The sequence below is a fragment of the Phaethon aethereus genome (genome assembly GCF_964289735.1).
Source record: "Phaethon aethereus genome assembly, chromosome: 2".
NCBI classification, from domain to species: Eukaryota; Metazoa; Chordata; class Aves; order Phaethontiformes; family Phaethontidae; genus Phaethon; species Phaethon aethereus.
In genome coordinates this window covers 126,825,273-126,852,689 of record NC_138582.1, presented here as the reverse complement: position 1 = coordinate 126,852,689, position 27,417 = coordinate 126,825,273, and the positions used below count along the sequence as shown (strand labels likewise).

At 40.8% G+C, this 27,417-nt stretch overlaps 1 protein-coding gene across 3 annotated transcripts in view; it reads left to right on the top strand.

Annotated features, from left to right (window-relative positions):
- The window catches only part of RBMS3 (RNA binding motif single stranded interacting protein 3), a gene marked incomplete at its 3' end in the record, with an annotated part of 447,733 nt that overhangs the window by 167,639 nt on the left and 252,677 nt on the right, over positions 1-27,417 (top strand). For all 3 annotated transcript variants that reach the window (XM_082015151.1, XM_082015150.1, XM_082015149.1), the window contains exon 4: positions 24,326-24,417. In XM_082015151.1, the coding sequence (XP_081871277.1) occupies positions 24,326-24,417 (92 nt within the window). The remainder of the gene's footprint in view (positions 1-24,325; positions 24,418-27,417) is intronic.

The following is a 27,417-nucleotide window of genomic DNA, read 5'->3' as shown; positions in this document are numbered from 1 at the left end:
TGAGCTGCAAATTCAAAGCAGCATATTGAATTTTGTAATTTATTTGTTCACAGCACAGGTCAATTAATTTATTTCACAGTGATGTAATATTTAATATTTGAAAAAATAGATAAAGCGTGGCTGAGAAGCTGTTCTCTGTTCTGCTGAGCAAAACAGCAAATGTTTCTCCTGTTTGCAGCAAATACAATGCGTGTCATATGAATAATACTACCCAATGAATAATAGGCATTCTTGCAGAAATGGCTTGGACTGTATTGTTTTTCCTGTCAACGGAAGATGCCTTAACATTCCTTATTAAAAGGCACAGTACAATTAAACAAATAACTCTTTCCCAGACAGGACAAATAAATAACCTTTCTGGGCCTCCCAAGCTTAAATTGTCATGCGTATTTTATCCATAACTCTTTGAGACGTGAAATATATCAACCTTTTTGGTTTCTACAAGGCTTTGCAATGTGGGCGCCAAGCTTAGTGTAAGCCTTTCTTCTACCCTATAACACAAATAATCGATGATTATTGCAGCATCCTTTTTTTTTTAATCAGCTTTTAAAATAACACTCAAAGAGGTACCTTTATGTGCTTAGTCAGGTTTGTCTATTCCAGTTTCTCAAACTTAATCTTTTGCCAAACCCAAACATTGAAAAAAAGCAACCAACAACAAATCACAAATTATTAGAAAAACAAACTCTTGAGTTTGACTTTCAGATAAGTCACCAACACCAAGAAATCTCAGGTGAAAGAGCTGCTAACAGTAGAAATCCACTACTTCTTTTAATAGCAAGGGAAAAACCCCAGAAATCCTTGTAGATCCAGTGGTATATCCTGTGGAGTATAGACAATAATAGAATAAATATAGACAATAATAGAATAAGGACAATAAATGTATATAAATTATCTATTATAACTGAAATACATCCTGTGATCTCAAATAGTAGCTCGCTCTTGTACACATGTTGACACCCCTGGCCTGGTTTTGGTGCATTCTCTCTATCAGGTCTTATACATTATCCCTCTCTGAAGAAAAGCCAATGGAGAGAGTCCTTTATTAAGTGTTCCCCAGCTGCCTGGTGGTGCTCCTGCCAAGGTAGATGGTAAGGCTTTGTTCTTAGCAAATGGACTTGGTATTTTCATCCTATTTTTAAGATAAATTACAGAGACAAAATACAACCAGTACATCTTTCAAGGGTCTTTGTGTATACCGATTTGTTAAGGTGGAGAAGTACTTGTATTGCAGTCTTTAGTGTTGATGTTGATGGTCAGATTTTGTTTTTGTTTCAACAAGTACATGCTTAATGGTGTGCTGATAAGTCTTTATGAATATCCCTCTTAACATTCATGCCAGTGCCAATATGTATGAATTCTGTCATGTTTTCTGTTTCTTTACTTTCCGAATTAATTTATGATTTTTTTATTTTTGTTAACTTATCATTAACAGCATCTTGTTTGTGTTATTACTGTGTGTGAAGTTTTGAGGCATGCCTGTGTGGTAGTTGAACTGCGACTTTGCTATTATGGCATTGAATGCCAAACCTTAGTCTCCTGCTAGAGGGCCAAGACAATGATTAGATAGTATCCATTTATCCAGTCTTCATAACAAAATCCATGGCAGTGTCCTGCAGAAGACAAACAACATGTTTTACTCCCATGCCTTTATTTCATTGCTTCACTTTGATAGCTTATATTAAGGCTTGCCATTAATTTTAATAGGAACCCATGGCGTATAAAGATGCAGAGTTGCTACAAGTGGGCAAAGTAAACAGCAGCGTGGACCAAAACAGTGGTGGCCTGGCTGTGTATGTTGCCCATGGCTGAACCCTGGGAACCACATTTTTTGATGCTGTGGCAAACAAGGTGTTGGAGCAAGAGGGTGGCTACTACAGGGACAGGAGGAAGGGTAACGGGGCTCTTTCCACATTGTCTTTCAAGACAGTAAAAACAACAGTTTATGCTGTTCTCCTCCCGCAACAGGAACAACCCAGCCGTGGCCCCTTGTGTCTGAGACAACAAAGGTCTGTTTTGCTCCTGATCAACCTTCAGATGCCTCTGTTAGTGTTAGTGAGCAGTGATGGAGGCTGTCAGATGCTATCAAAAACTGATTAAGTTAACGAGCTTGTTTTGCCACTTGATGTGCTTCTCAGTAACTTCTGAAGGTGAAAATCTGGTAGGCACATGATCTTCCGGACTATGAAATCCAGTCCTCTTTTCCCTTAGGTATGCTAATACGGGTCATCTATTTTGCCTGTCACCAATAATCAGAGTCATTTAGATCACATTTGATTTACACACTATGTTTTCCTGCCTTTTGCTTTGAGGACATATTTTTGAGAAATTAATATTTGGTTTGACTTGTTCTCTTTCTCATGCTAGTATCTTCTCTTATCCACACTTTCAGATGAGCCTCCCTGGAAACTATTTACATCTGTAGCTGCTGCATTGCCTCTCATTTGTCATGTACGCAAAATTGTGGTGTGTCAATAGTGACTTCCTCAGATCTGAACTAAGCCTAAGAACACTGAAGCCTGCTCTTCAGCTTAGATTTCTTTAGTGATACCAAATCTTCTGTTGAATCCTCCAGCCTTCTGCTATTGATTTTCTTAACACTGTGAGGACATCAGGTTGTCCTGAGTTTGATTTATAGTTTTACTAATCAGAAATTACATTGCTCATCGCATTAGTTCCTTTGATATCCTGGGGAGGTGGTCTAATACATAGATACATTTCAAGTCACATGGTGGATACAGATGTGAGGAAACAGTGCTCTGCCAGTCAGCCTGGTCTTCTACTGAGTAGACAGTGGTTACCAGTGTCTATCTTGCCTGTTGTTTTCTCATCTCAATTATCAACATCCCCAACACTACGCTGAAGTTCCCCATTCCAATTCTTGGGAATTTTCCAGTAAAAAATTGTAGAATTAATCTTGGATCTCATCCTCATAGTCGTTTTTTAGTTAGTAACATTATATAACTATAATGTTTTCACGTGTTTTGAAAGCTACCTTGGAGCAATCAGTTGCTAATAAGTTCCTACAAGATGAGAAATCTTCTTTTAGAAGTCCTAATTAATGATGCTTCCTGTGAGTAGTAACCATCTTTTCTCTTAGAGTAAATTCTGGGGGGGTGGGGAGTTATTTTTTTTTAGTGGCTTTCTGGTCTGGTTCTCATTATTAACCATTGCTTGTTCCAGGAAGAGTAATTACTCCAGGATGAGATTCTGTTTCTTGACTCCTTTCATATAACCTTTTTTGGCTTTTGCTGATGCAGCCATGGTCCAAATGTTCCAAAAATTTCTTTCGAAAGTCGTTATACATCCTCAGAGATTTTGTTACTTTTTAGCTTTCAACAAAAGTCCATGCTTGCCAGTATAGAATCTGTTACTTCGGTATGTTCTGTGCCATGCATCCATCTTTCTGCGTCACTGGCTATGTAACTTTTCTTAGTTACAGCCAGAAAACTCCTTTTTAGTTGCAACCTACCCCTTAGCCCTGCATAATTTAGGTATCATGAATAGGACTGAAAGCCTAGTAGATTCTTACAGTCCTTCTGCAACATCAAAGCACAAGTCCCAAAGAAGAGATTATTTATTTAAATACATACGACATGTGTATGTGTGTTTGTATGTATGTATATATGTATGCATATACTTAGATGAAACAAACTCTAGGTAAATGTGGGGTTTAGAGATGAGTTAAATCAAGAGGATTTCTGGCAATGAATACTCTAACATATCTGTATTTTGGGAGGGAAAAACCTTTTCATTTTCTTATGTTGAGGAGCTTTTTTATTGTGAGTCTGATTAACCAAAGCACCTAAACACTGGCTTAAGGACTTCTGCTTCTGGGAATACTTGCTCCATGGAAAAAAGCTGATCAGACAGCATTTTGAGCCACAAGGAGCTTTCTGTGACAACAGCTCCTTAACCAGTTGAAGGCTGGAAGCACGAGACTGCATAATCAGCAATGGTCCTTCTTTTATTACAGTGAAACTGCTGCCAATAAGTGAGACTGGATATTCAATCTGCCAGCTGGCATCTTCACTTCCCCTCTGAATTTTGATTATTTTTACAACAATAACTATTAAACTTTGTGTTATTGTGATGCTTTGCATCTGAGGAGCTTATAGTGCTTTACAAATGCACAATAACTGGTTAATTAGATTAGTTAGTCTAATTGCCAAAAGGTAAATATAAATGTATTATTCCCATTTTACAGAAGAAGAAATTGAGGCAGCAAGAGGTTAAGTTATTGGAAGGTCTGCAGGCTGTTGAGCATTGGCATAGTGAAGGGAATAAAAAGGGTAAGCTTGACTGATAAATAGAAAGGAAGATAAAATGGGGTAACATTCCCTCTTTGGTGATCTAGGACAATCACCAAGTACTGTATCTTCCATTTGCCCCTTCAGTTGGTAGCCCTGTGAGCTGGACAAACTAGTCCTTCCTTTCTGAGCGGAAATGGTAACTCCTCCAAAGTGGAAGCTGAGTTGGAAACACATTAGAGATTTTTTAGCATTATTATTTTTGCTAGAAAGACGGATGTAATTGGTAAAGTTATGATATCAGTGGAGCCAAAAAAGGGGAAAAAATGTCTGTCTTAGGTTGCGCGAGGAGTGAAAATGTTTGCGAGGCACCTGCTGTGCTAGCCTGGGTCTGGACTGACCGATTTCCCTGGGCCCTGCAGCTATATTGCTTCCAGCACCCAGGCTGGCTGATTCTGAGCTGTTCCCGGGTTCTCTGCACATTTCTGTCCCGTGTCATGTAAATACAACCGTCAGACTGTACTGAAGGCAACTAGTGACCTCCAGCAGCAAAATGGCAAACCGGGTGCCGGTTTCCCTGCGACCGTAATGCAGTCAGCTGCTACTGATCCCCTGCTAGAAAACAGGCTGTGCACATGTGGAGTTACTGCCATTGTCCTTTTCTCAATTTACTGCCCTTGCCTGGCACAGAGAGATTTGGAAATTTGTATGTCGTGTATGAAGCAGGTTATTGTATTTTAGATTAAAAACAGTGGAACTGTCCTTGAAAGGGTACAGCCTGGGGAAGTAACAATGAAAAACTAAATTATTTTAGTTAAGAAGAGATTAAGGAAAATGCTTTGATCTCTCATGGTAATGATGAACTTCAGCAGATGTACCTGCAGTCTGTAATTCTTTCTTCCACTTTCAGTTCAGTAAAAGACCACCAAAATTTACAACACTTGGTTTCTGCATTTTTATTTCAAAGAGAATCTCACTGAGGGTGAGTGAAATGCTAATTACATTGAGCCAGTTTGAATAGGTACAGAGTTGTTTCCACTAGCTAGCTAATGTGTTGGGCATCAGCCATAATCAGAGAATGATTACATCTGCATCTATGCAGTGAGTTGTTTGTTCCTTTGTATGTCTGTATCAATCCACATTTGCATATGGGTGATAGTACGTATATAATACGCAAATTTAAGGGGGCATTTCAGGATTTAGTAGGGTGCTGGATACTGTGGGGTGGGAGCGGTAAGTAGTCAATACGGTAAATTACACCAACTGAAAATTCGACCTCCTATTTTTATTTAAAACTTACTATGCATACCTATAATAATGTGCATGCTTGTATATCCCACCTACTTTGTAAGGGGAAAAAAAAGCTAAAGAAGAAAGGATTAATTGGTTTTAATTCATTCAGCCTCTTAAAATATACATAGTAGCACATTGCTTTAAAAGGGTGTAAAGGAGCAGAAGAATTTGAGGGAAAAATGTTCACGCTTTCCAGCTAATACTCGCTTTGCATTGTATCGCTCGCTGTGGTTTGCCTGCATGACCCAGCTGCAATGAATGGAATCGAGCAAGAGCTGTTTGCCTGAATCTTCCCTATGTGCTAACAGGAAGAAGTAGTGGTGACAGTCCTACCCTTCATCATCACTGGGAGAGAACAGGGAGGGGAGGGAAAGAAAAGACTGAGAGCACTTGAGAACAATATTTGGCCCAAATTAGTTTTCCTGACCAAACACTTGGTATTTCTGTTCCAAAGGCCCCTGGCTCACAATGAAAATGAGCTAATCCCTATTAGGAAGTCTTTCTGGATTTTGACTGGGGAGTGTTTGGTGTTGAATGAACGAGCTTTGAGAGAAGCTTTTGTCCATGTTGTGTTCTCATTAGCAGTGTACTCATTAGTGGAGCCTTGTGATAAAAATGGGTGCATTGCCCTAGTTTTTATTTATTAGAACTAAAATCCAATGTGCAAGTATCCCTGATTTTTTTTTTCTTTCCTTATCCACCTATGCTGTGCCTCGCTGCCCTGTCCCTTCCTCTGTGTACAATCCCAGCGTGAGAGTCTCGCCCTCCCTTCCCTTCCTTTCTTATCCCTTTGGCACATGCCATGAGCTGGCTCTTGCCCCACACTGTGAGCTTGATAAAGGCTGAATAGTGACACTTGCAGAGGGAAATGTTCACCCTGCCCAGTTTTAGAAAAAAACACAAAAGTCTCGGTTTAAAAGCTGGTTTCTCTAGACTCTGTGTATAACCTGCAGAGAGAAGCTCCTTCAGAAGGAGGTTCAGAAAATGAATCTAGCTTTGGTGCTCTGAAATGTCCTGTGGAGGAGCTGCTCTCCATTTCCACTGACACATGAGGAACCTGGGATTCCTGTCCTCCTAGATTAGTCAACATCACCTGAAGCTGGGCAGAACTGAAGTTCAGAAGCCGAGCTATCTTCAGCAGTGCTCTGGTGAACAAGTTTTCTCCTGTAAGCAACCATACTTTTAGAAGCAAAATAATAATCTTGTGATAAATGCTCCTTGGATAAATTTAGTTATTTTAAGTGTGTTCGAAAACTTTCCAAGGCTCTATTCCATCTTGAGTGTTTTCTAGCTGTGTTTATGGGACAGAAGCAAGTGCCCGTGAAGTAAGTTGCAGCAGGGGACTGTTGCAGCAGGCAACAGTGACACAAGCAGAGTATTGGCTTTCTTACGCTGCCCTAGAAATGTGCTGCAACTCTGAACTGCAGCATCTATCCAGATAAGGTTTCAGTTTCTTTATTCTGTGCCATTGGCCCTTCAGCTAGGACTAGGCTGTCCTTTGTGTCGGTGAGTGTTGATAGCAAAACCTCTCCTGAGGCAGCTAGACTGAATCTTACAAAATTGGTTAAAATGTTGGTGTGTTAAAAAGACACAAGGTTTGGTCTTGCTTGGGATATGCGGCTGGACTCTTTCATGAAAGAAATTTTCCATATAAGTACCTCCTATTTCCCATTTTCAATTTATCTAGAAATTCTGGCATTTTCTCTATCTAAAAGTCTCATTAGCAGGAAGAATCTTATGATATTTCAGCAAGTCTTCTCCCAATTTTGGATAAAATCAGTAAGTACAGAACATATTGGACAAGAAAAATAATGGATGTAGTGTACTAACATTTTTTTTTTAACTGATAAAAGCTTTGATTCCAAGCAAAGATTTGGGTTAGTTTTCACTTTATTTCTTCACTAATTGGTTCTTTTGTTGCACTCTCATTTCAAAACAGACCTTTCTGCTTTTCACCTTTTTTCAAACCCCTTGTATTCTGTGCTGGTCTGCTAAGACATCTGCTGCCTCTGTAGTCTTCCTGTTTCAACCATAGAAGCTGGTTTATTTTTTTTTTGAGAACTACTATTTCCATCTTAATAGATGAAATTAGCAGACGAGGGAACTTGGGGGCTGGAAAGGCTAGAAAAACAGGGTAGGAAAGAGGAGATGATGGAAGAAAATGACAGAAGTACATAAAACGCAATAAAGGAAAGATCTATTTGAAACATAGCAGGAAGTATGGGAAAAACAGAAAGTGTGGAGAGAAGAAGCAAACAAACAGAAAAGGAAAAGAATTGCATTGCCAGAGCATGAGGTCTTCACTCTCTCCTGGCCTCCATTGGTATGATTATGTTATTTGCTGGAAGTATGCACATTTTTATGGAAACATCTTCCCTGTTGTCATCCCTGGATAGAATGATTCCTTTGAAATGTCTTGTAGGAGTGGAAAAGTCATTAATCAAGCCATCTTCCTAGCCTATGCATGAGTCTTTCTCTTTTAAGTCACCTTAGAGTAGCAGAGAGAGGAGGAGTTGGAAAATGAAGAATAGGAGTGATCATGTTAAGGCTGGAAAAAAAAAATGGACAACGCTGTCTGGAAAAAAGAAACAAAAAGAACAGCCTACTACAGAGCTTCCTAACATTAATATATCTCTAAAAAAGGGAGAATGTGGTTGTGTGTGATTTGCTAGAGGAAGGTCAATTAAAAAAAAATTAAAAAGGCTACCGACTCTTAAAATTACTATTTTCTACTTTATTTTATATATATAAAAATGGAGTGAAAACTTAGATGAAACACTCAATTTTCTTTGTGCTTGTTTGGATGGTACGATGGCCAGGAATTGTTTCTTTCAAGGGGGTCTGCTTCACCTCTTTGTTCCACTATGGGAACAAGTCTCTCATGCTGTTTGTGTCTCAAGAGCCATGCCAGAAGTCTGCAGTTCTTGTCTTCCTGCTCAGAACCGTTTTGCTTGGCTGTGAGCATAAAAGCTCTAGGGAGGCACTGTCTATTAAGGCTAATTCTGTTTCAGTCTTATCCAATGCTTTTTGTCTTTTGTGTGGCTCTCTTGTAGTTTGGCTGTGGTTATAATCCATGTGCCTCTGCCTTATGAAATGTTGTGCTGGTTCAGTTGCTTTCCAGTGGCCATGTTCCATTTGTTCTTTCTCAGCAGCTGACAGAGTTTAAATGTATGCACGGGTCTAATCGGACCTCCTGCACAGAACCGGCTACGTAATTTTGTGCAGCCATCGCTGAGCCATCCCAGTAAATGCAGGTTACATCTGAGCACGTCTGGTACTGACTGTGAAGCATGGCAGCTGGGAACAGTGGAGATCTCAAAGCAGATCGTGCAGGAACTGGGCTTTTCAAAAGCCCCTGAGCATCTCCGAACACACAGTGCAAGTGCCGTACTGAGTAGACCCCTTCAAGCTAGCACTGACCCCAGTGGCACAGTGGTGCTCTGCTGGGTCTTTCTATACTTGGTGAGAAACAGGTTTAAGTATCCTGGAAGGACCATACTGTTACAGCACTGCTTTGTGCCATGTAGGCATACTGCCTTGTTCAGTGCTGATGGGGAGGTCTCTAATGGATGCTGGTGTGATACGCTGTGGATGTGCCTGTTGCCTTTCAGGAGCAGAAAATCCCATTGACTTCCAGTGGCACTCCTAGAAGTGCTACTGATTTATTGGAGTGTTTCTGATCATCCTCCTCTAATTGGCTTCTTTTGTGGTCTGTGTGGGTTGTTGCTGTTGCTACTGCTGCAGAATGGTGATTTGTATTATGGGATGTCCTGGAGATCCTGAAGAAAACCAAAGCACCGTGGTTCTGCACACTCTCCACACATGTAGTAAAAACCAGTCCTTGCCCCAAGATCTTACTACAACAGGCACTTTTTTGGTGATGCTCTGCAGAGAAGCAACAGCATATATTAGGGGAATGATTTTATTCAAATTCTTAAGAGGATACAGTGATGAAGAGCTTCGGTGCTACACGCAGTATCTGGGATGATATCCAAAAAGCCCAGATGTTTAGTCTTCAGTGGCTTCATTTTAAGCTATTAAATGTGGAGTTTATTTTTTGGTTGGAAGCTGACTTCTGCTCAGTTTTCCTAGTGCACACTGAAATGTTGACTTTCCTGAGGGAAGCTTGATTCTGTTGGTTAGTCCATTAAACAAGTGCCATACACTTGTACCACATGTATGCATTAGCATTGGAATCATGATTTGCTGGTGGTTTTTTTTTTTTTTTTAAAGGATTTTCATTATCTGGGACACAAATCCTTGATGCAATAAATGCAAATTTCCTTGGTGACAAGATGCCTGATAGGAAAGTGAAGTGGGCATGCCAAGTTAGATGCAGTTGCAATGTAGACTAAGGGAGGGAAAGGCTGCCTACTACTGTAGCCTGTCTCCCATCTTGTCACACCATTGTGTTTTGCATGAGGTCCTTCATCTGCCACACTGTTTCTAGATAAAGGCAAAGAAAGGCTACATCTTTTTCATGTGCAGTTTTTTTCCCCAGGAGAAAAAAAGAACAAAAATAAAATAAAATGAGAGAACAGGTTCGTATGATTTCTGGAAGGCTAGAAGGTTTCCTCTTTCCAAATGTCTCCCGTGTCTGTTGCTGGGACCTCATATTGTCTTCAAATGCAGGAGAGCGCACTATGGAGGGGGTGAGGCTGTTGCTTCCCTTGACTAGGTATGAGAGTGGCAATCCCCATTTCCTTCAAAGTCTCCAAGCCTGGTGTATGAGGGGATCTGCACCTCTGGGGAATGATTACGTGAATTAAACACCTGCCACCCTGAGGGATAAAGAACATCAGGACTGTTTTTTCCTTTCCCAGGCAGTTATAGTGAGCAGGTCCATGTCCTCGTCACCCCTACCCTTTAGCAATGAAAAATATACCTGCTTTCAGGGTCATATAACACATCATCATCTCTATGTAATAGAAATACCCAGTCCAGGATCTTCTGATGGCATTATGTACAGGAATACACAGACAATGCAGTCTTCTGACTCATGCACTACCTGTCTGTGTCACCTGATGGAAGCTCTGGAAGAGAGAGTCCCAGGTCTGCACCAGAAACACTAAACAGCAACTAGGAAGGTGTAATGGTAGAGTAGCAAGCTGCTGCCAAGGCTGCCATGTCTTCATAACGGAAATGAGGTGGGTTGCCTTTTGCAGACACCCTTTGCGTTGTGGGCCCTGAGTAACTCTGTGTGTTTCCCTTAATTTTTTCAGCCAACTTGTACCTCATCATCTTCCTCCCCACACACCTCACTGCTTCTAGGGTCTAGTGGGGGTATGGGAAGTTGCTTTCCTTTGCATTTGGTCACAAAAATGTATTTGAGCGCAACAGGCCAGGGGTAAAACAAGCAGCCTGCAAATTTTGTAGTACAGTATTTATACTCTAAGAAAGCACAACCATGCATGCGGGATATTTGTCTGGCTAATTCTTGTTGTTGACAGGAAGCAGACATTCAGTCTCAAAACATTTACACATCTCCACATTGACAACACCAATATGTATTTGGCGTCTGTTAAGAGATGCTCTGCAGTCCCTTTGACTGTTAGGTGTCTTGCCCACTATAATGAACGCAGACCAAGAACCTACACAGACAAGTATGTGAGATTCAGCACCATTTCTTGAAAGACTAAAAAATAATTTTAGATTGCTGGTTCTTTATTTCTTTGATACTGTGTATGAGGGTGCTGTTGGGCGTTTAAAATGTCTTTTGCTCTTTATAGGCATTTTGGCTTCCTAGACAAAATATGTTTATTGGATTTGTGTGTCCTGGCAAAACTCCTCCCTGCTTTCTCTTTCATTTTGGTTTATTTGATGTACTAAGCTGATACAGAACCACTCTCCGCAAATAAACTCGGATCTTGCTAGAGACTTGGGCATATCTCAGTCATCTTCTGTATAATTTCAGAAAAAAATGGGGATTTTTAAAAATAAAATATCCCTCGTAAATAAGAGAATATTATTATATCTGAACTGTCCTCACTTTCATTTTTAAAAAGAATATTTTAGCACATAAATTCCCTCTCCCTCCCATTTGTCTTCTATTATTAAGCATTCAAATGCATACCTTTTTCTAAACTGGCTTCATGGGGTGAAAGTTTTTCTTCATTGTAGATTTGGCCTTTCACTGGAAGTATATGAGTTTGGTCTTTAGTTAAACGTTTACAGTTCTCCAGAGACCCTAAACAAAACGTTTTCCCCTTCAGAAGCTGCCTGAACATTTAGGAGGAGCTGCTGAGGATAGTCACTACTGATGTAGCTCCTTGCTGATATTACTATGATCTGGATGCAGGCTTGGACATGTCAGTCAGCATCATTGGCAACACCCACCTTCCTCTCTCTCTCTAAGGCATATACCAGATTTCGCATCTTTAATGATACTGCTACCAAAACTCCCTTGATACCTGCTCATTAGACAAAGTTGGGAAGCGTTAGGCAATTACACAGAAGGGTAATTAGACCACAGAATCACAGAATCATTAAGGTTGGAAAAGACCTTTAAGATCATGAAGTCCAACCATCAACCCAACACCACCATGCCCACTAAACCATGTCTCAAAGTGCTATGTCTACACTTTTTTTTGAACAATTCCAGTGCTGGTGACTCCACCACCACCCTGGCAGCCTGCTTCAATGTTTGACCACTCTCTCAGTAAAGAAATTTTTCCTAATATCTAGTCTAAACATCCCCTGGGATAACTTGAGGCCATTTCCTTTCGTTCTATCGATGATCCTGAAGACTGGATTGTGAGAAACAGGGAACAAATTCAATAGTAAAATCATCTACTTGGGAAGTAATAGAAAAAACTCTGGATGGGAAGTTGGAACCTTACCTGTAGCAAATAAAGGGAAAGGATGAGAGAAGTATTAGATGACGTTGTAAGTGTCCAAGCCAAAATTGAGCACAGCTGCGAAAGCAACAAATATGGTACAAGGATGTATGAGGTGAGATCCTTCCAGTAGGTAAAGGGTAATATTAGAGAAATTATGTGAGTCACTGGTGTGACCCCATGTGGTCATCTAGTGTAGGGTTATAGTCATACAGTTTCCAGAAAGACCCGGGATGCCTCTTCCAGTCCATATTTGTGCCTTCTCTCTCTACAAGCTGTGCGAAGGCTTGCTCTGGACATGAATTTCAGTGTGCAAGAAGCTTTCTACATGTTGGCGTTTGTGTACAGGAGATTGTCCTGCTGGTTTGACCTCTGATGCCTCACAGTCATCATCCAGGCGGCTTCAGTACGGTCTCCAGATAGCATCCTTCATCATACCTCTGTGGTGTGTGACTATACCAGCAGGTGATTTTAAAATGCAAGCTGACAGTCAAAATAACACTAAATAGCTACCTTAACTGACAGGAAGAAAGGAAGGTGTCCACTTAAGATTAAAATATTATATTATTCACTTGATTCTTTTTCAGATATTTGAGCTATGTGATTTGTAATGATAGGAAAACTTCCACAGCTTCAGAAACTCAGATTAGTTTAAAAACCAGCATTTCAACCACTTTATCTGCATCTTCTAATTCCCTAGATTGTAGAAATATCTTGAATCTGAAAAATGGATTAGAGATCTTGAAAAGAGATTTTTCTGATGTGATTTCTTCTCCGTTCTTTTTTTTTTTTTTTTCTTTCTCAGCCTAGAAAACGAATAGCTATTTCTGGGGCACCATAATAATAGCATTTTTGAACTTCAGGCTAAAATAGATGTGGTAGATATATGATGAGAGGCTCAGAAGGTGCAACTGGTATTTAACCACAAAAGGATCTATTCCAAAAAAAAAAGAACACCCTATAAACAGTGATGGGCAATATAGCTATAACACTATAGGGATACTTAAATTCTGATTGTCTGAAATACTGTGTAAGACCAAAATCATTGGGCACTGAATCTACACTGTATCTTTAACACGGGTTTTGTTCTGACCTGTATGTTGTGGCTTATCCTACTCTGTGCTGCCCTTCCTTGGGGGCATGCTGTGCTTCCTCTCCTTAGCATAGGTGTAGTGTTGATTGTGACCACCAACCGTTTCTTGAATGCACACTACCCTCTTGCTCAAAAGGTCGTCAGTATTTTAGTATTATGGTGATGGTGGTATCAGGATCCTTTTCTTAGTATCAGAATCATGAAATATTCAGAAGGTATTGCTCATCTCTGCCTAAAGCTCCAAGACGTCATGGGTGTTGATGGGTTGGAATAGTAGCTCTTTGCATGTTATCCAAAATGTTTATCATAGCAAAGGGTGATGTGCCAGAGTCGGCCAACTGGCATGAAAAAAACATTTCACTTTCTTGGGAAAGTGCTATCAGTTTGCTGCCTTTTAGAAACTATAGTTGTTTTCTGAATTACAAGTGGTTTGCATAAAGAACATAAATTGCTGTGCTCTTTATCACTGCTTACTGTATGACAAATATACAGTCCAATTTTTCAAGTGCAGTGTCTTGAAAATGAATGTCTATTTGAAATGAAAACCATTTCAGTACTTGAGTATCCTCTCTCTGGAACAGGCTGGATAATAACATGTTCATCACCTTGGGTTATTTTAATATTTCCTGAAGTCTGCACAAGATGCTTTCTATTTTCTTGTCAAAACATACTGAAATGAAAATTATTTTTAATAAAGTACAGTAATCACAGTGTGATCACCAAGTGCATCTTGTCTTGTCAGATTGTTTCTTCCTACTTGCGAGTATTTACAGTTACTTAATGTTATGATTGCCGAGCAATCCAGGGTTGGGAGGAAGAGAATGGAATATTTAATTTCTGACAAAGAGTGCTGGGTGATATGGAACATTCTCCTTTGCCTCCTAGAATAGTATCATTGTTTAAGCCTAACACTGGAAGAGCTGACTGCTGAAGGACTTCATTTTTTCCCCCCAGTATTTCATTGCTGTCTTCCATAGGTACCGTACGCTGAAAGCAGAGCTCCCATTACTGTTCTGCGTTGTCCGTGTCTGTCCGTGAATGCCTGCCGGAGTGCCATGCCAGATACCATGCCTGAAAGGTGCTTAGCATGACAATATTAACATTCATTTCTAAGTAGTCCATGGGAGCGCTGGAGTTAGTCTCATAGCTTCCTAGGTTATATGCTGTCTTGGTGAACAGCTGGTAGATAACTTGCTTAGCTTCGGGTAAACTGAGGTCCAGTGTTTAGAAGAGAAAATTGCTTGGCTGCACAGGCGCTGGGAGCTTTCAGACATAATGGCTGAATGACTTTCCCCCCCCCCCCCCAACTGTTTCTGTACACCAGTTTTTTTACTCAAGTCGCTCAGCTCTAAGATGAGTGATGGACAAATCTCAAGAGATTTGGTTTCATATCTTACTCAAACATTATCCAAGCTAAGTAAAGCTCTGGAGTCTGCATAAATGAACATGAAACCTCGGAAGAACAGACTTTCTCATGAGAGTGTCAGTGTTTCCTGCTGGCTGGAAATACCAAGAAAATAGTCTTTCTTGTGGTATTTTGGAACTTCAGCATCTGGACGTCGCTGTGATTAGAGAGGAAAGTGAATATGAAAAATAATTGTTTAAAAAGTGAACCTTTTTTCACTTTTGGTTGTGATGTTCCTTTCTATTTTTTCAGTGAAGCTATTAATTGATACCATAACTCTGTATCTGAAATTAGGAGATCTTAATCTGAAACTGCAAGCTCTGGCTATTTTGTTCTGGGTATTGCAAAATATTATCACTTGTGAGTCACTGAGTATTTCTTCAGTCAAGGAAGAAACTGCTATTGTATTCTTCTCTCCCTTTTATGTAAATATGTCACTAAGCACCGCTCTTGGAGTACTTGTTTTTTGGGAGAACATTCTGCTTTCTTCAATTATTGCTTCAAGTGTGAAATTTAGCTCAGCTGCAGAGCCACAATGAATGTCTTATGCTAAACAAGTCTAGTGAAAATAATCTTAATGATTACATTATATAACTAATACACCGATAAGACATGTTGTGGTGCTAAATAACTGTAATATGAAATCACACGTTGGTTTATATGGAAAATGTAGACATGAGCCATCTCTGTATTTAAAAATAGAATTAACCTTCAGTTTGGATTTTGACTGGATCAATGGGACTTGCAAAGAGAGTAACTTCAGAAGTTAAAGATAGAAAAGTGTGTTTATCTTTTGTCCTTCTGCCACTGCAAGATTTACAATATGTTCTCTTTTTTATTCAGTCCATATTTAGTAGCTCGAGCAATGAGTTTTCCATCATCGGCTTTTTATGATTACTCCAAGTTCGCACTGTTAGCAGAATACCAGGAAAAATTTCTCAACTTCCTTCTCGGTTTATTTTCACCAACATTTTCATTCTTTGACAGGTCCTCATGAAGTAGTACATCTCACTGTTTATGCTGCTCATGTGCTGCAATTTGGTTGCCCATAGGTGCTCACTCACATCTAGGTTCACTTTTAAGACCCCAAACACTTGGCGTATTGCTAGGGGTAATCAAATAAAGTTCTGCCATTTGCAAAACCTGGATCTTTATGGATATGTTCGTGCTCTTTCCAGATTTTTCTCCAGTTTGCCAGTCTTTGTGGTTCTGAATTGCCAGGGATGCAGTGTAAATGTTGAGGGAAGGTATTCAAGTGCACTATCTTTTTCTTGATAGATGTATTTGCTCATCCCTCTCCCCCTTGCTGTTGTTACTGCAACTGTGTTTCAGAAAGAGCTTTTGTCAGTTTTGAGGTTTGCTTCTGTTCTTTCAGAGAGTATGTTTTCAGAAGGATTACTTCCCAGAAGGATAGATGTACATATGCATATACATATCGTTACTTATTTATTGTACCAAAATTTTATTGGTTTCTTTGTACTGTTACATTTACTTATTGGAGATTGCAAAAATGTTTCAATCTAGTAACATTTTAAAAGATCACAAAAGATCGTCATAAGTTCCATACTTATGTTTTGCATGTAAATACTATCATCAATTAGTTCTGCAATTAATAATAACCTGCATTCATATACACTGTTTAAATCAAAGTAATTGGATGTTCAAATTAAGAATGTGTTTGCAAACAGATGTCTAAAAATTGTTTTTAGTTACCTAGAGTGCTGTTTTTCTCCAATTTTGTTTTTGTTGTTATAAAGGGGATTCAAATAATGCAAGAGGCAAAAGAAATCACTGCAGGAACGTAATCAAAGTGACAGTTTTGTGCCGTATTTCCATATCAAGCTAAAGCAAACAAAAAAATTCATCTGTATATGCATACTTAAGAATGTAGGTGTGTCTCTAGGGAGTGATCTGAAATGAAGGGACTATCTTTTCTTTCTCGCATTTAAGACTCTCCATTTCCAATTATTTTTCTAACTATATATTAGCTGTTTTAATTAAAAGGTGATGATTCATCACTTTCTAGCCACTGAGAACATTTTTATAAAGTAGAGGTTTAAAAATAGTAATAATGTAGAATATTTTACTATTACTGTGAGCATTTGGAGCTGTAGGAATATTTCAGCACAATTTGAACAATGAAAGCAAAAAACCAAAAAATGTTTTCAGTAATTTTGTGTTCAGGGGTGATTCAAACTCTTTGCTTGGTAACTCCAATTTTCAAAGGCTTATAAGACTTTAATTTGATTTTTTATCTGAGCATAAAACAATGTTTGAAAATTGCATAGTAAATTACTGGATAATCACTTTTTTGTGAACTACCTGATTGTCAGAATGAATACTGCCTTTTAAGAGACACTTTTAAGTAAGTGCTGGGCAAAAGTGAACTTTAAAACTAAAATTGACTTGTGTTCTCATGAAATCCAAGTGGTTTCATCTAAGCGTGAAGGAGAAATGCCCACTGATCATTATATATTTCCTTAATTGTGTATATACGTTGGTGTTTGTGTAAAAACTTTGTGCTGGTGTCTTCAAATGTATACATCTAAGTATACAGATGTGTCTGGAGGTGACATCATAAAGTTAAAAAAAAAACTGTGATAAATATATTTTATTTCATGGTTTCCCAATGTAACAAGTAGTTTTGACTGCTGCCTCTTCCCTAGGCTGGTATTCCTCTCCTTGGTCACAGCCCCTTTTGGGAGTGATTTTAAATTTCCAAACTTGGAGCAAAGTTAACCAAAACACTAATGAAAAGTGTCTGTCTTAAGCGAGCACTGTCTTAAAATGACTGTATCCTCCTTTTTGTCCAAACAGCCTACACCTCCTGAAGACCCAACATTAATGATATGCTCTGTCTTGTCTGTTCTGGATTTCAGATCTGATATATTGAGTTCTACATGGCCAGAAACAAGGCCTGGGAACATCCTTACATTAAAAAGACGTTGTGTCCTGGTGGGAAACAGAGTTCCAAGTGGTCTGGTATGTCAGACCTAGAGAAACAGTTTTAGGTATAACGGAATTGTTGTAATTACGCATAAGTATATTGGGGTTTCTCTTTTAAAATAAAATTCTTCACAATTATGTAGTTTTATGCAAAACTTACACAAATGTTTTGTTGACAAAAAAACTCTACATGCCAAAGTCAAACACTCCCAAGTTAGGAGAATGGCAGAGCTGGAGTCCCTTCTTTGCTGTAGCTTCCCTCAAACTCCCATGTCAGCCGCTGAGTACAGAGGGACTTGCAGGAGTGAAGGTTGCCTGGGACAGCTGTCAGTCAGCATCTTCCATGTGTCAGGCTGGAGGTGTTCTCCTGTCGATATAAAGATGTTAGCTTACAGAAACAAAGCATTACAACTTTTGATGAAGTGAGTTTGTTGACACCAGTGGGACCAAAAGAGCTCTTCAGTATGTATGAGCTCCCCATCAGTATATTTAGGGGTTTTTTTGTTTGTTTGTTTTAAATAACAAGATTAGTTACCTGGGCATGTTAGTTGAATTAAGATACAGACTCCATGCCAGTCTCCTGGCTGGGTGCATCAGCTGTCCTGTCTCTTGTCTGTGTGTGTCTGCGGGGGGGAGTTGCAAAATGCAGACTTCTTGTTGACTCGAATTCAAGTGATTTAAAGCAGCGCCTGGTCAGAGGTCAGATGTGATGTGTGGCCCTGTGCCAGGGTGAAGCTGAGAGTTCACCAGCCCCGGTTAATCCTCCCTTGTTCATCATGGCTTCTCCTTTCTCAGCCCCCCGACGGAGGTTACTGCCTTTGCAGAGCTGCAGCTCAGCGGCACGCCGAGGCGCTCCACACCTCACTCCTGGGAAAGCACGCTTCTCCTGCTCCTTGGTTTTCCTTTTATTTTCACCTGAGTCATCCGGACAGAGCCGGGCTGGGTGCAGAGCTGTGGCTGGCTGCCTGTCTCCCTTTCTCACCCCTGAGTGGTCGTGGGGCCGTGGGCGAGCTGGTTCAGGGGGCAGTGGGAGGGAGGGAGGGAGCTGCTGCGAGGACCTGGGGGCGTGTGGTCAGGGCGGCAAGGAGGGCAGAGCTGGGCCAGCACGGGCACGGATTAGTTTAGTGGCCGTGACGGCTCCCTTTCCGATGGCGTCAGCAATGACATCCGCCGACGCAGAAAGTCTTCCATGTGAGTCTTCCATGCGCTGTGGTGTGCTAGCCCTAAGTACGAATTGGGGGACCAAACTTCCAGGATACCCTGAAACCTCCATTCCCATTTGCTTCCAGTAACTAATGCTGCTTTCAGCAGCAGCAGCAGCGCAGCTGCCTTAACTCTCCAAAAAGGCAGCCAGGCCCTCGCTATGCAAGCGGAGCTCCCCGGAGGTGGCCAGTGAAGCCCACGTGCGCCAGTGGGAGCTCACCTTTTCTGTGTGCTGCCGCTCCAGCACTTGCGATAATTGTGGGAACCGCAAGTGGCAGGCAGACCCTTAAATTATTTGGCATTACCCTTAAGTACCCGATCAGTCAGGGCAATTCAGAGTTTGATGTCTAAGAGCTCTACACACCTGCAATTACTTAAATCCACAAAATTGCACCCATAGGTATTTGCAGGCACAAAAATGTTGGCATAAAATTAGAGGCCATTTCCTAAAACCTGTGCCTAAATTTTGATGATATACTATATGAGAGGTTGTTATTTTGAAATGGATTTGTGGAAAGCAATTGAAAATCTCCAGGCATCCCATCTGTGTTTAAAGTAACAACAATAACAAAACTTTAAATTAGCATAGGAGATTTAAGACATTTCGGGAAAACATTGATTAAATCTGCCAATGAAATGAATGTGTTTGGCGAGTGACCTAATTAGTGTATACTTGGTTCTTTTTCACTGCACTGCTTACCACTAATTGCTGTTCTGCTGGTCTTCTCCTGACAAGTAAGAAAAAACAAGGATGAGGGATTTGTTGAGGAAATAGTGACATTCAGTTTTAATTCATTTGAACCTGCTGCCAAGCTTAATTATGGAACTGAGAAACTGAGACCGGGACGCCCCCAGCCGTTTAGGTTATAGGAGACAGAGATGTTTAGTGTCTGCCAGTATATTTGGGTAGCACTTATTGCAGCTAGCTATAACCTTGCAGTTGCTGATGCTTAGCTGCTTTCTTTCCCCCACAGGTACAAAAACACGGGTTTTATTCCTTAAATTTGACTGTTTAGCTCTAATGGCGTCAGGACAAAACAAAATTAAAGGCATTTTATTTCTTAGAGGAAAGGTTTAACAATTAATCTATGTAGTCTTGTCTTGGGGTTTTTTTGTGTGTGTTTGCATGTACAAACTAGTGATGTCATTCTACAAAAAACCTTGGGATCCTGGAATGCTTGTAGCATTGGAGAGCTGAAGTCCCCCTCAGTGTAAGTACCCTTGAGCTGGGGGGCTCACATTCGTGATAAATTCAATTCCCATCTCTCGAAGCAGCAGGGGATAATGCAGTTTTCCCTATTTGCATTTGGAGCTCTTAAAGGAAAAGGGCAGGATGCTGTAAGAAAAAAGGGGAAATAGTTTTGGTTTTGGTTTCCTGTGGTGGCAATGGATTCTTGTGAGCAGAGTCTGAAGGTCCTGGTTTAGAATCCAAGTGCATTTTTCATGATGTTCTGCACAAAAACTGTGCGTGTGTGTGGGAAGGTATAATCCATTGACCAGAAGGTTTACGGGGCAGTGCACACACACACAAAAAAAAAGGAAAAAAGAAAAAGTTATGTAATTTGAGGCTAGCAGAGGGTGGGGCTGGTGGACTGGCACTTGTTTTTAAAAGAGGAAAAAGAAATGTAGACGTTTTCGTAGAGCAGCAGCGTCCGATTGGCAGACCCTAGTCTGAATCCCTTCCGGGAGATGCTTCCGGCCAGCCTGCTGCCTTTTCCCAGGAGGAGCCAGGGGATAGTTATCTCGGGGGGGGGCGGTGCCCGAGCAGCCGAACCCGCCCGTGCTGCACCTGCAGGGGCAGCCGCAGCCGCCCGGCGCTGCCGCCGGGGCCGGAGGGGAGCGCAGCCTGGGCAGGAGGGAAGGTCTCAGCGTGGGGAGTTTGAGGATTCGTTTGTGCTACGGGAAGAGCTGGAGGGGATGTCGCAAGACCCAGCTTTAGCTTCTGTGGGGACTACACTTCATCTAGCCTGAAAAGTATATAAAACAAAGCAACAAACAAACAAACAAACAAACCAACCCTCCCAAAACCCAAACAAAAAAGCCAGTGCTACTTTGGTAGTGCCCCAGACCCAAAAAATTAAGTGAGATTATAAACAAATTAAATATGTTAGTGTATGTCACCAACATAGGCTATAAACATCTACATGGAAGAACGTAAACTGTACAAAAAGGCAGCATGCCTGGTTTTGTGTTATATAGCATTGCAGGGTTCTTGTGAGGATACTTGAATGCTGAAACAGCCTGGGAACTTGGCTTCCCTTGTGGCAGATTGATGTTCTTTGGACGGGTTTTCAGCCATGGAGTGATTTTGTCCTGATGTACTGTGTGTGGAGGAGAGATGTGTCGGGAGGGGGGAAAGCCAGAAAAAGATACTTGGAATGAAAATGAACTTGAGGGAAGGAAAAAGAGCAGCTTTGCAGTGAGGCTGGGAGTAGTAATACTAGAATGCATAATGGGGCAGCTAAAGATGCAAGGTTTTTCCCTCTTGAGACTCTCACTGGATTTCTGTCATGGTTATATGGCCACTTGTGCCCATTGAATAAATGCTTAGAAGATATTAATGGCTTTAAATATTATGGACTAATATTAATCTTCAGTAATTCACTATGTTAGATATACCTGGTCTCTATATAGTACAACACCAGAATATTCTCAGACGTTCTGGTTTATTTTTACGAGCAATGCTAACTTAGATGTGAATACTTACTGCACCGTCTAGTAAGTAATATTTAAAAATCATTTCCCTTCTGTTACTGCATACATGAATTCAGCACTGTACACTAATGATAAATATCAAAATCTAACTCTATTATCTGTTTTTAATGCCAATATTAAAACATACTTTTGCATTTCCACCTCCTAGTTTTCGGGCGTGAACATGGTGAGAAATAAAAAGAAATTTAATCTCCTGAGAAGACCACCTTGCTGTCCTAAAACATAATTTACTCCATGTTTGATCCAAGCTGTCCCATGACTTCCCAAGGCATTTCAGGTTTCCTACTTGGTGGCTATGTCCTCTTGTCAGGATCTCTTATCTAGCAAGGTGGAAGCTGCATCTAATTGTATCTCCTCCTTCTTCCCAGAAGGTACTCTCCCAAAGGGCAATGGCATTGGAGAAATCCAGGGAGGACTCTTGCTCTCTTGTAGCATGTTTTTTGCTTCAAAGCAGCATCAGCCGCACTGCCACTCTGCAGTGAAGAAGAGCACTTGGATAACACCGCAAAGCAAAATGCAGTGTAGAACAAGCTGATTTAAAAACAGCATGCTTAGTAGCAATAAAAAGGGAAAATCAAATGGGGGAATCTGGGCAGGTAAAACACCCCCCACCTCCCCCAGTTGACGACACTCCAGTACACTTCTTCATGGTGGTGTTTATTAGGTCTGCTGTCCCAGTGTACAGTTGTTTTAGGCTTTCCCTCAGTTTGTAGTAATGTCCTACCAAAAAATTAACCAAAACCAAAATAAAACAGAATACTGAGGGAAGAAAAGAACAGAAAGGTTCAGATCTTGACTTTGTTATCAAAATAGTGCTTTTCAAACTCTTTCAGCAAGTCAGTGGTTTCTTTAACAATTTTAGTTGTTTCTTTTTTCTGATTTCTTCTTCATTTTGTTAAAACTTTGCAAATGAGATTTAAGCCAAGAAGACAAAAAAGTCCATGTGCACAAGATTCTTTCATGGTTGGACTTACCCCTGCATCGAGTAATGCATGCATACCAAAATCATAATAAAGAGATGTTTATAACTTGGAGAGCAAGGTGATCACAAGCATATCACTCTTATACCTAGATTTGGTGCAGTGAGGAAGGCAATAAGGCCTCCCAGGAGCAGGAAGAAAGGCTGGCAAAAGAAATAAAAATGGATATGGCAGGAAAGCATATCTGTGGTTGCCTCCTGTATGATGTCTATTGACCTAGTAAATGGAGATGTCTGCAAAGGAGCTGCTATGCTATAAATATGCTTGTGCTAATATTATTCAAGCTTTCAGGCAGTTCATTTTCGTCCATATGGCTTCCCAGGGAGATGCCAAAGAGGTGGCCTCTGGCCACAGCTTGTCTGAGCCGCACATGCCTACCTGCACTGTAATTGCTTAATAAGATATAGACTGGGGTTTTCAGAGGATTCCCTGAATGGATTGTGAAATATATGCAGCTGCCCAAATAGGTGCTTGGCGAGATTTTTACATCTCCCTAACTCTGTTGAAATCTTTATGAGCAAGACTTTTGAATGCTGTTGAAGATCAGAGATAGCTAAGTGCTTAGAAGTTGTGAAAAGTCCATTGCTTGTCCTCTTTGCCCACCTTTGTACCTTTGGGAAAATAAAAATACTTCCACCGTTGTTGATATCTAGTGGGGGCTTAACAGTACTGGTTTTGCTTGAAGATACCAGTCTTGCTTGTTAAAGAAAGAAAAAATGTAGAGGGATAGAGTGAGGGAAGAAGAGAAGATAGGAAGTGACTGGATGATTAATAAACTCAAGTATTGCAAATGCTGGGAGTAGGAAAGCCACTTAAAAGCGGATGATTATCCCTTGCCAATCCCTAAGATCTAACCTCACTAAGCTGCTGTTCAGATGATACCCTGAAGCAGTTCCTGGTAGGGACCTGGCCCTTGTTCCAGTGGAGAGGGCGGGCGAGATGAAAGGAATGCGGTTTCACCAGGCTGCGACTTTATTATCTTACCATCTTCTAGAGCTATCTGGCAGTCACTTGTAGAGCGCAGGTTGCGATTTCTCCCTTAATTGCTCCCAGTTGCTGAAAGACTGTGCTCCCTGCCCCTACACAGATGGCCCCAGCCTGCCGCAGAGACCTGCTACCCTCCTCTTAATGAAGCTTTATCCTCATATGGGTTCAAGGGACAAGGAAAGTGTCTTGTTTTCTCATGAAACCAGCCATTGCAAGCTGTAGCTTTGTATCCCAGGGACAGCCATAGTGCTGCCTCCTCTTATGGAAGAGATGGGGCAGAACTCCACAGAACCAGAGCCCCACAAGTGTGTGCCCTCCTGCTGCCAGGGACTTTCTATCTGTTAGGACAGGCAAAGAGCTGCCTTCTCTCCCCCTCTGTTGCACACCTTCCTGCACTGTGAAGCATCAGGTCATTGCACTTCCTTAATCCCCACTAGGTTCAGGAGGAAAGGTGTGAGAAATAGAGGTGTGATGGCTGATGGTAGTGGCAGTGCTACCAGAAGACTGTGATACAATGTGAGAGAATGGAAAGGGTTTCCTTCTTCATAAAACTAAAATCTTTATTTATGCTCACACACATGGATAATAATGAAAATGTTTATCTCTTTACTTTTCAGGTTATGGTTTTGTAGATTTTGACAGTCCAGCAGCAGCACAGAAAGCAGTAGCATCTCTCAAAGCAAATGGCGTGCAGGCGCAGATGGCAAAGGTAAGAGCAACCATGTTATTACAGGATTAGCTGAGCTGTTGGGTTAAATTTCCAAGAGCTAGTTTTGCTCCTGTTTTTCTTAAGGTTTTGAATTGCTTATTCCAATGGGGTTTTTGTCCTTTGGCTCCAGCGCCTTATTCATCCTATGGTTTGTCTGTGTTCTGGAGAGCTGCGTCTTGTGCGATGGGTTCTGCCGTGATACTCTCTCTCTGCTTCTCTCTCTGGAGAGGGTTGTAAGATGGAGAGCGCTGGACTGGCAGAGTAGTTGGAAATGCCTTTGTGCTGACTGCAGTGGGAAAGATGCAGTGGGAAAGAGTTGCCTTTTCTTTTCAGAGTTGTCTTCATTTGGTTCCTTTGCCTTGGGATAGTTACTCTTTTGTGACGTGCCTTGTAGGTGTCTGTGAAGGAGTGATTGACTGAACATGAAGAAAGTTTGCTTGATCTGCCTCGGTTTGGCTTCTCCTGTCTTTTTATTTTGAGGACGTAAATTGAAGTGTAGCAGGTTGCTGAAAGAAAGGTTGCTGGAGGTTGTCTGGAGGTGACTGGCATCTGTTGTTCAGCGAGGCTGCGGGAGCCATGCTGTACATCTCCTAGCAAGCCAGTGAGCTCAGATACTCTGGTTCTGGAATTGTCCTTTGTCCCCAGGCGAAGGGACTGACGAGGAGACAGGGGTTACAGTAAACGATCGTCATGTATTCTGGCTGTTGCCTTTCTGAAGGCATAATCATGTGTCTTTGGGCTCTAGACTGTGTCGGTCAGCAAATATGGTTGTTGCTTTGTACTTTCTAAATGCCTTGCCCTAGAATCACAAAAACCCCTTAATATTGCCTGATTTAGTCTCTGCAGAAATTATGCCGGCCTGGAATCTCAAACAGTAAAAACAAACAGGTAATTACAAAAACAGAGGCAAATCAACCAGGAAAGAATCAACACATTTGAAGATTCCCATTTAAAGGAATGCTGGTGATTTAAACCTTTGTTTTTCAACCATATCATACTAAAACCTTTTTTTTTTAACAGACACCCCCCCCCCCCCCCCCCCCCCCCCCGGGTGGTAAATGAGTTTCTTTTTCCTTCTACTGAATTACACTCACTGTGCCTTAAAGTATCTGGATGTGATCCATGTATTTCTGTTGAACAGTGCCCCACAATGCAAGCTATGTTTTATTGGCTTTTAGCTTTTATTGACATGTGGTGATGAAAAATATTTGCTTCAAATGAGTAAAAGATGGCAAGCCGAAGAAAGTGAACACCTGCTAAAGACTGTGCTATTTTATTTCTCAGTTATACTGCATCTTCTTGTTAAAATATAGGCAATTTGGTGCATTAGTCAAGCTGTGAAAAAGAAACCAAAAGACAGGAGATGCTTTTTGTCCTACTGGTTGATATCAAATAACCATTTCTGGGGAGGAATAAATCTCTTAACTACATAAATCTGTAAAGTTTTAGATTGCAAAATTAGAGATTTAAAGATATGATTGAAAAATAAATCTATATTTGGTATTCTCATGATTCAGAACAATGAACAATTTCAGTACTTGCATGCATGGAAATACCAAAACAGAAGGTGACTTAAAATACTGTGGTTTGGATTGTTCATTGTTTTGGGGGCTAAAAGCAAAGTCTGATTCTTTCAGAGTGGGAATGGCTGTACCAACCACTGAAGTTTGTTTTCTGGAGTATTTGTGGCGGGAGTAGTTTTTTGCCCTGCATGATTTTGAGGTGGCTGGTGTGTACACATCTGTTTGCATAAGGCTGACTGTATTTTTATTATTTAGCCATGGTGCCTGGAATCCCAGATAGGTTCTTTTTAGTGCATTTGATAGTTCAAGATAAATATACAGCTGACTTTTCCTATCTCTGAAAAAAATAAAAGTTTTTAGAAAAATGGGGATTCAAAGGAAATTGAGACGACTCTACACAAAGTACCTCACATTGCTGACAAGGCAGGAGCCTGGGAAAGCAAATCTATCTGAAGAAACATGTTAGTTCTTGCACATGTTGGCAGCCAAGTTGCATAACAGGACTGAAAGACAACGTTACCTGCCACTGTCTGAATTAACAGTGAGGGCTCGGAAGAGGTTTGAAGAAAGAGGCAGAAAAAGAATTCAACCTCCGCTTCTGGAAGTTTATCCAGAGCAGTTTTCTTTCAAGAACTGCTTTAGTTAGTGGTGAATGGTAGCTATCAAATGAAATAAAAGAAAAAAGAGTAAGTGTGAAGAAATTATCTAAACCTTTTGCATGCCATACCTTTAAAAAATACAGTAAATGTCCTGTTATCGTTTGTTCTGCATTGCAAAGCAGTGAAACTGTCCCTTGTAGAGATCCAGGAGAAGACTGTAACCTGTGTTCAGCCAATGTCAAAAATCTCAGTCCAGTCATGGATGCTTTTGAGTAAAGGTGAAGGAGGCATTGGCCAGCTTTTGCTATGCACTGGCCTTCTCCACTAGCGAGAGAAAGTATTCTGAAGTGTTGGTATAGTCTGTGATGTTTTCCTGGAGAGAAATCTTGCTCGGAAAGAGAAGTTCTGTCTCAGTTTTAACACAATATAATTTTTCTCGTAGAAATCCAGGAATCGTGTTTGAAAAACAAAAATCAGAACTGAACCCCCACCCATGTTGGCTAGCAGAAGTATCTTGTGGATACTTGAGTAAAACATACTGATTTTATCGATGCTTAAATACAGCCACCTCCCTCATTTTTATAGCATTTGGACACCTTTTTTGGCTGACTTTGTTTCAGACTGCTGCCTCTGGAAGAAGGTTAAACTCTGGTGGATTGATGCTCCAAGTCCCATCACTGTTGGAAAACTTGTTCTGTCGAGGCTAATACACCCCATAACCCTACGCAGGGAAAAACATCATTAAACGTGTTTGAATCTTTCTTTTTATTCTTTTGGATTCTGTTCAGACTGGTGTAAAGTAGTCAGGAGAGAATTTGGCTGAGGGAGAGCAACAGCAGTGTTACGCCTGCAGAGACAGTGGTGGCAGCTGGGAGGTG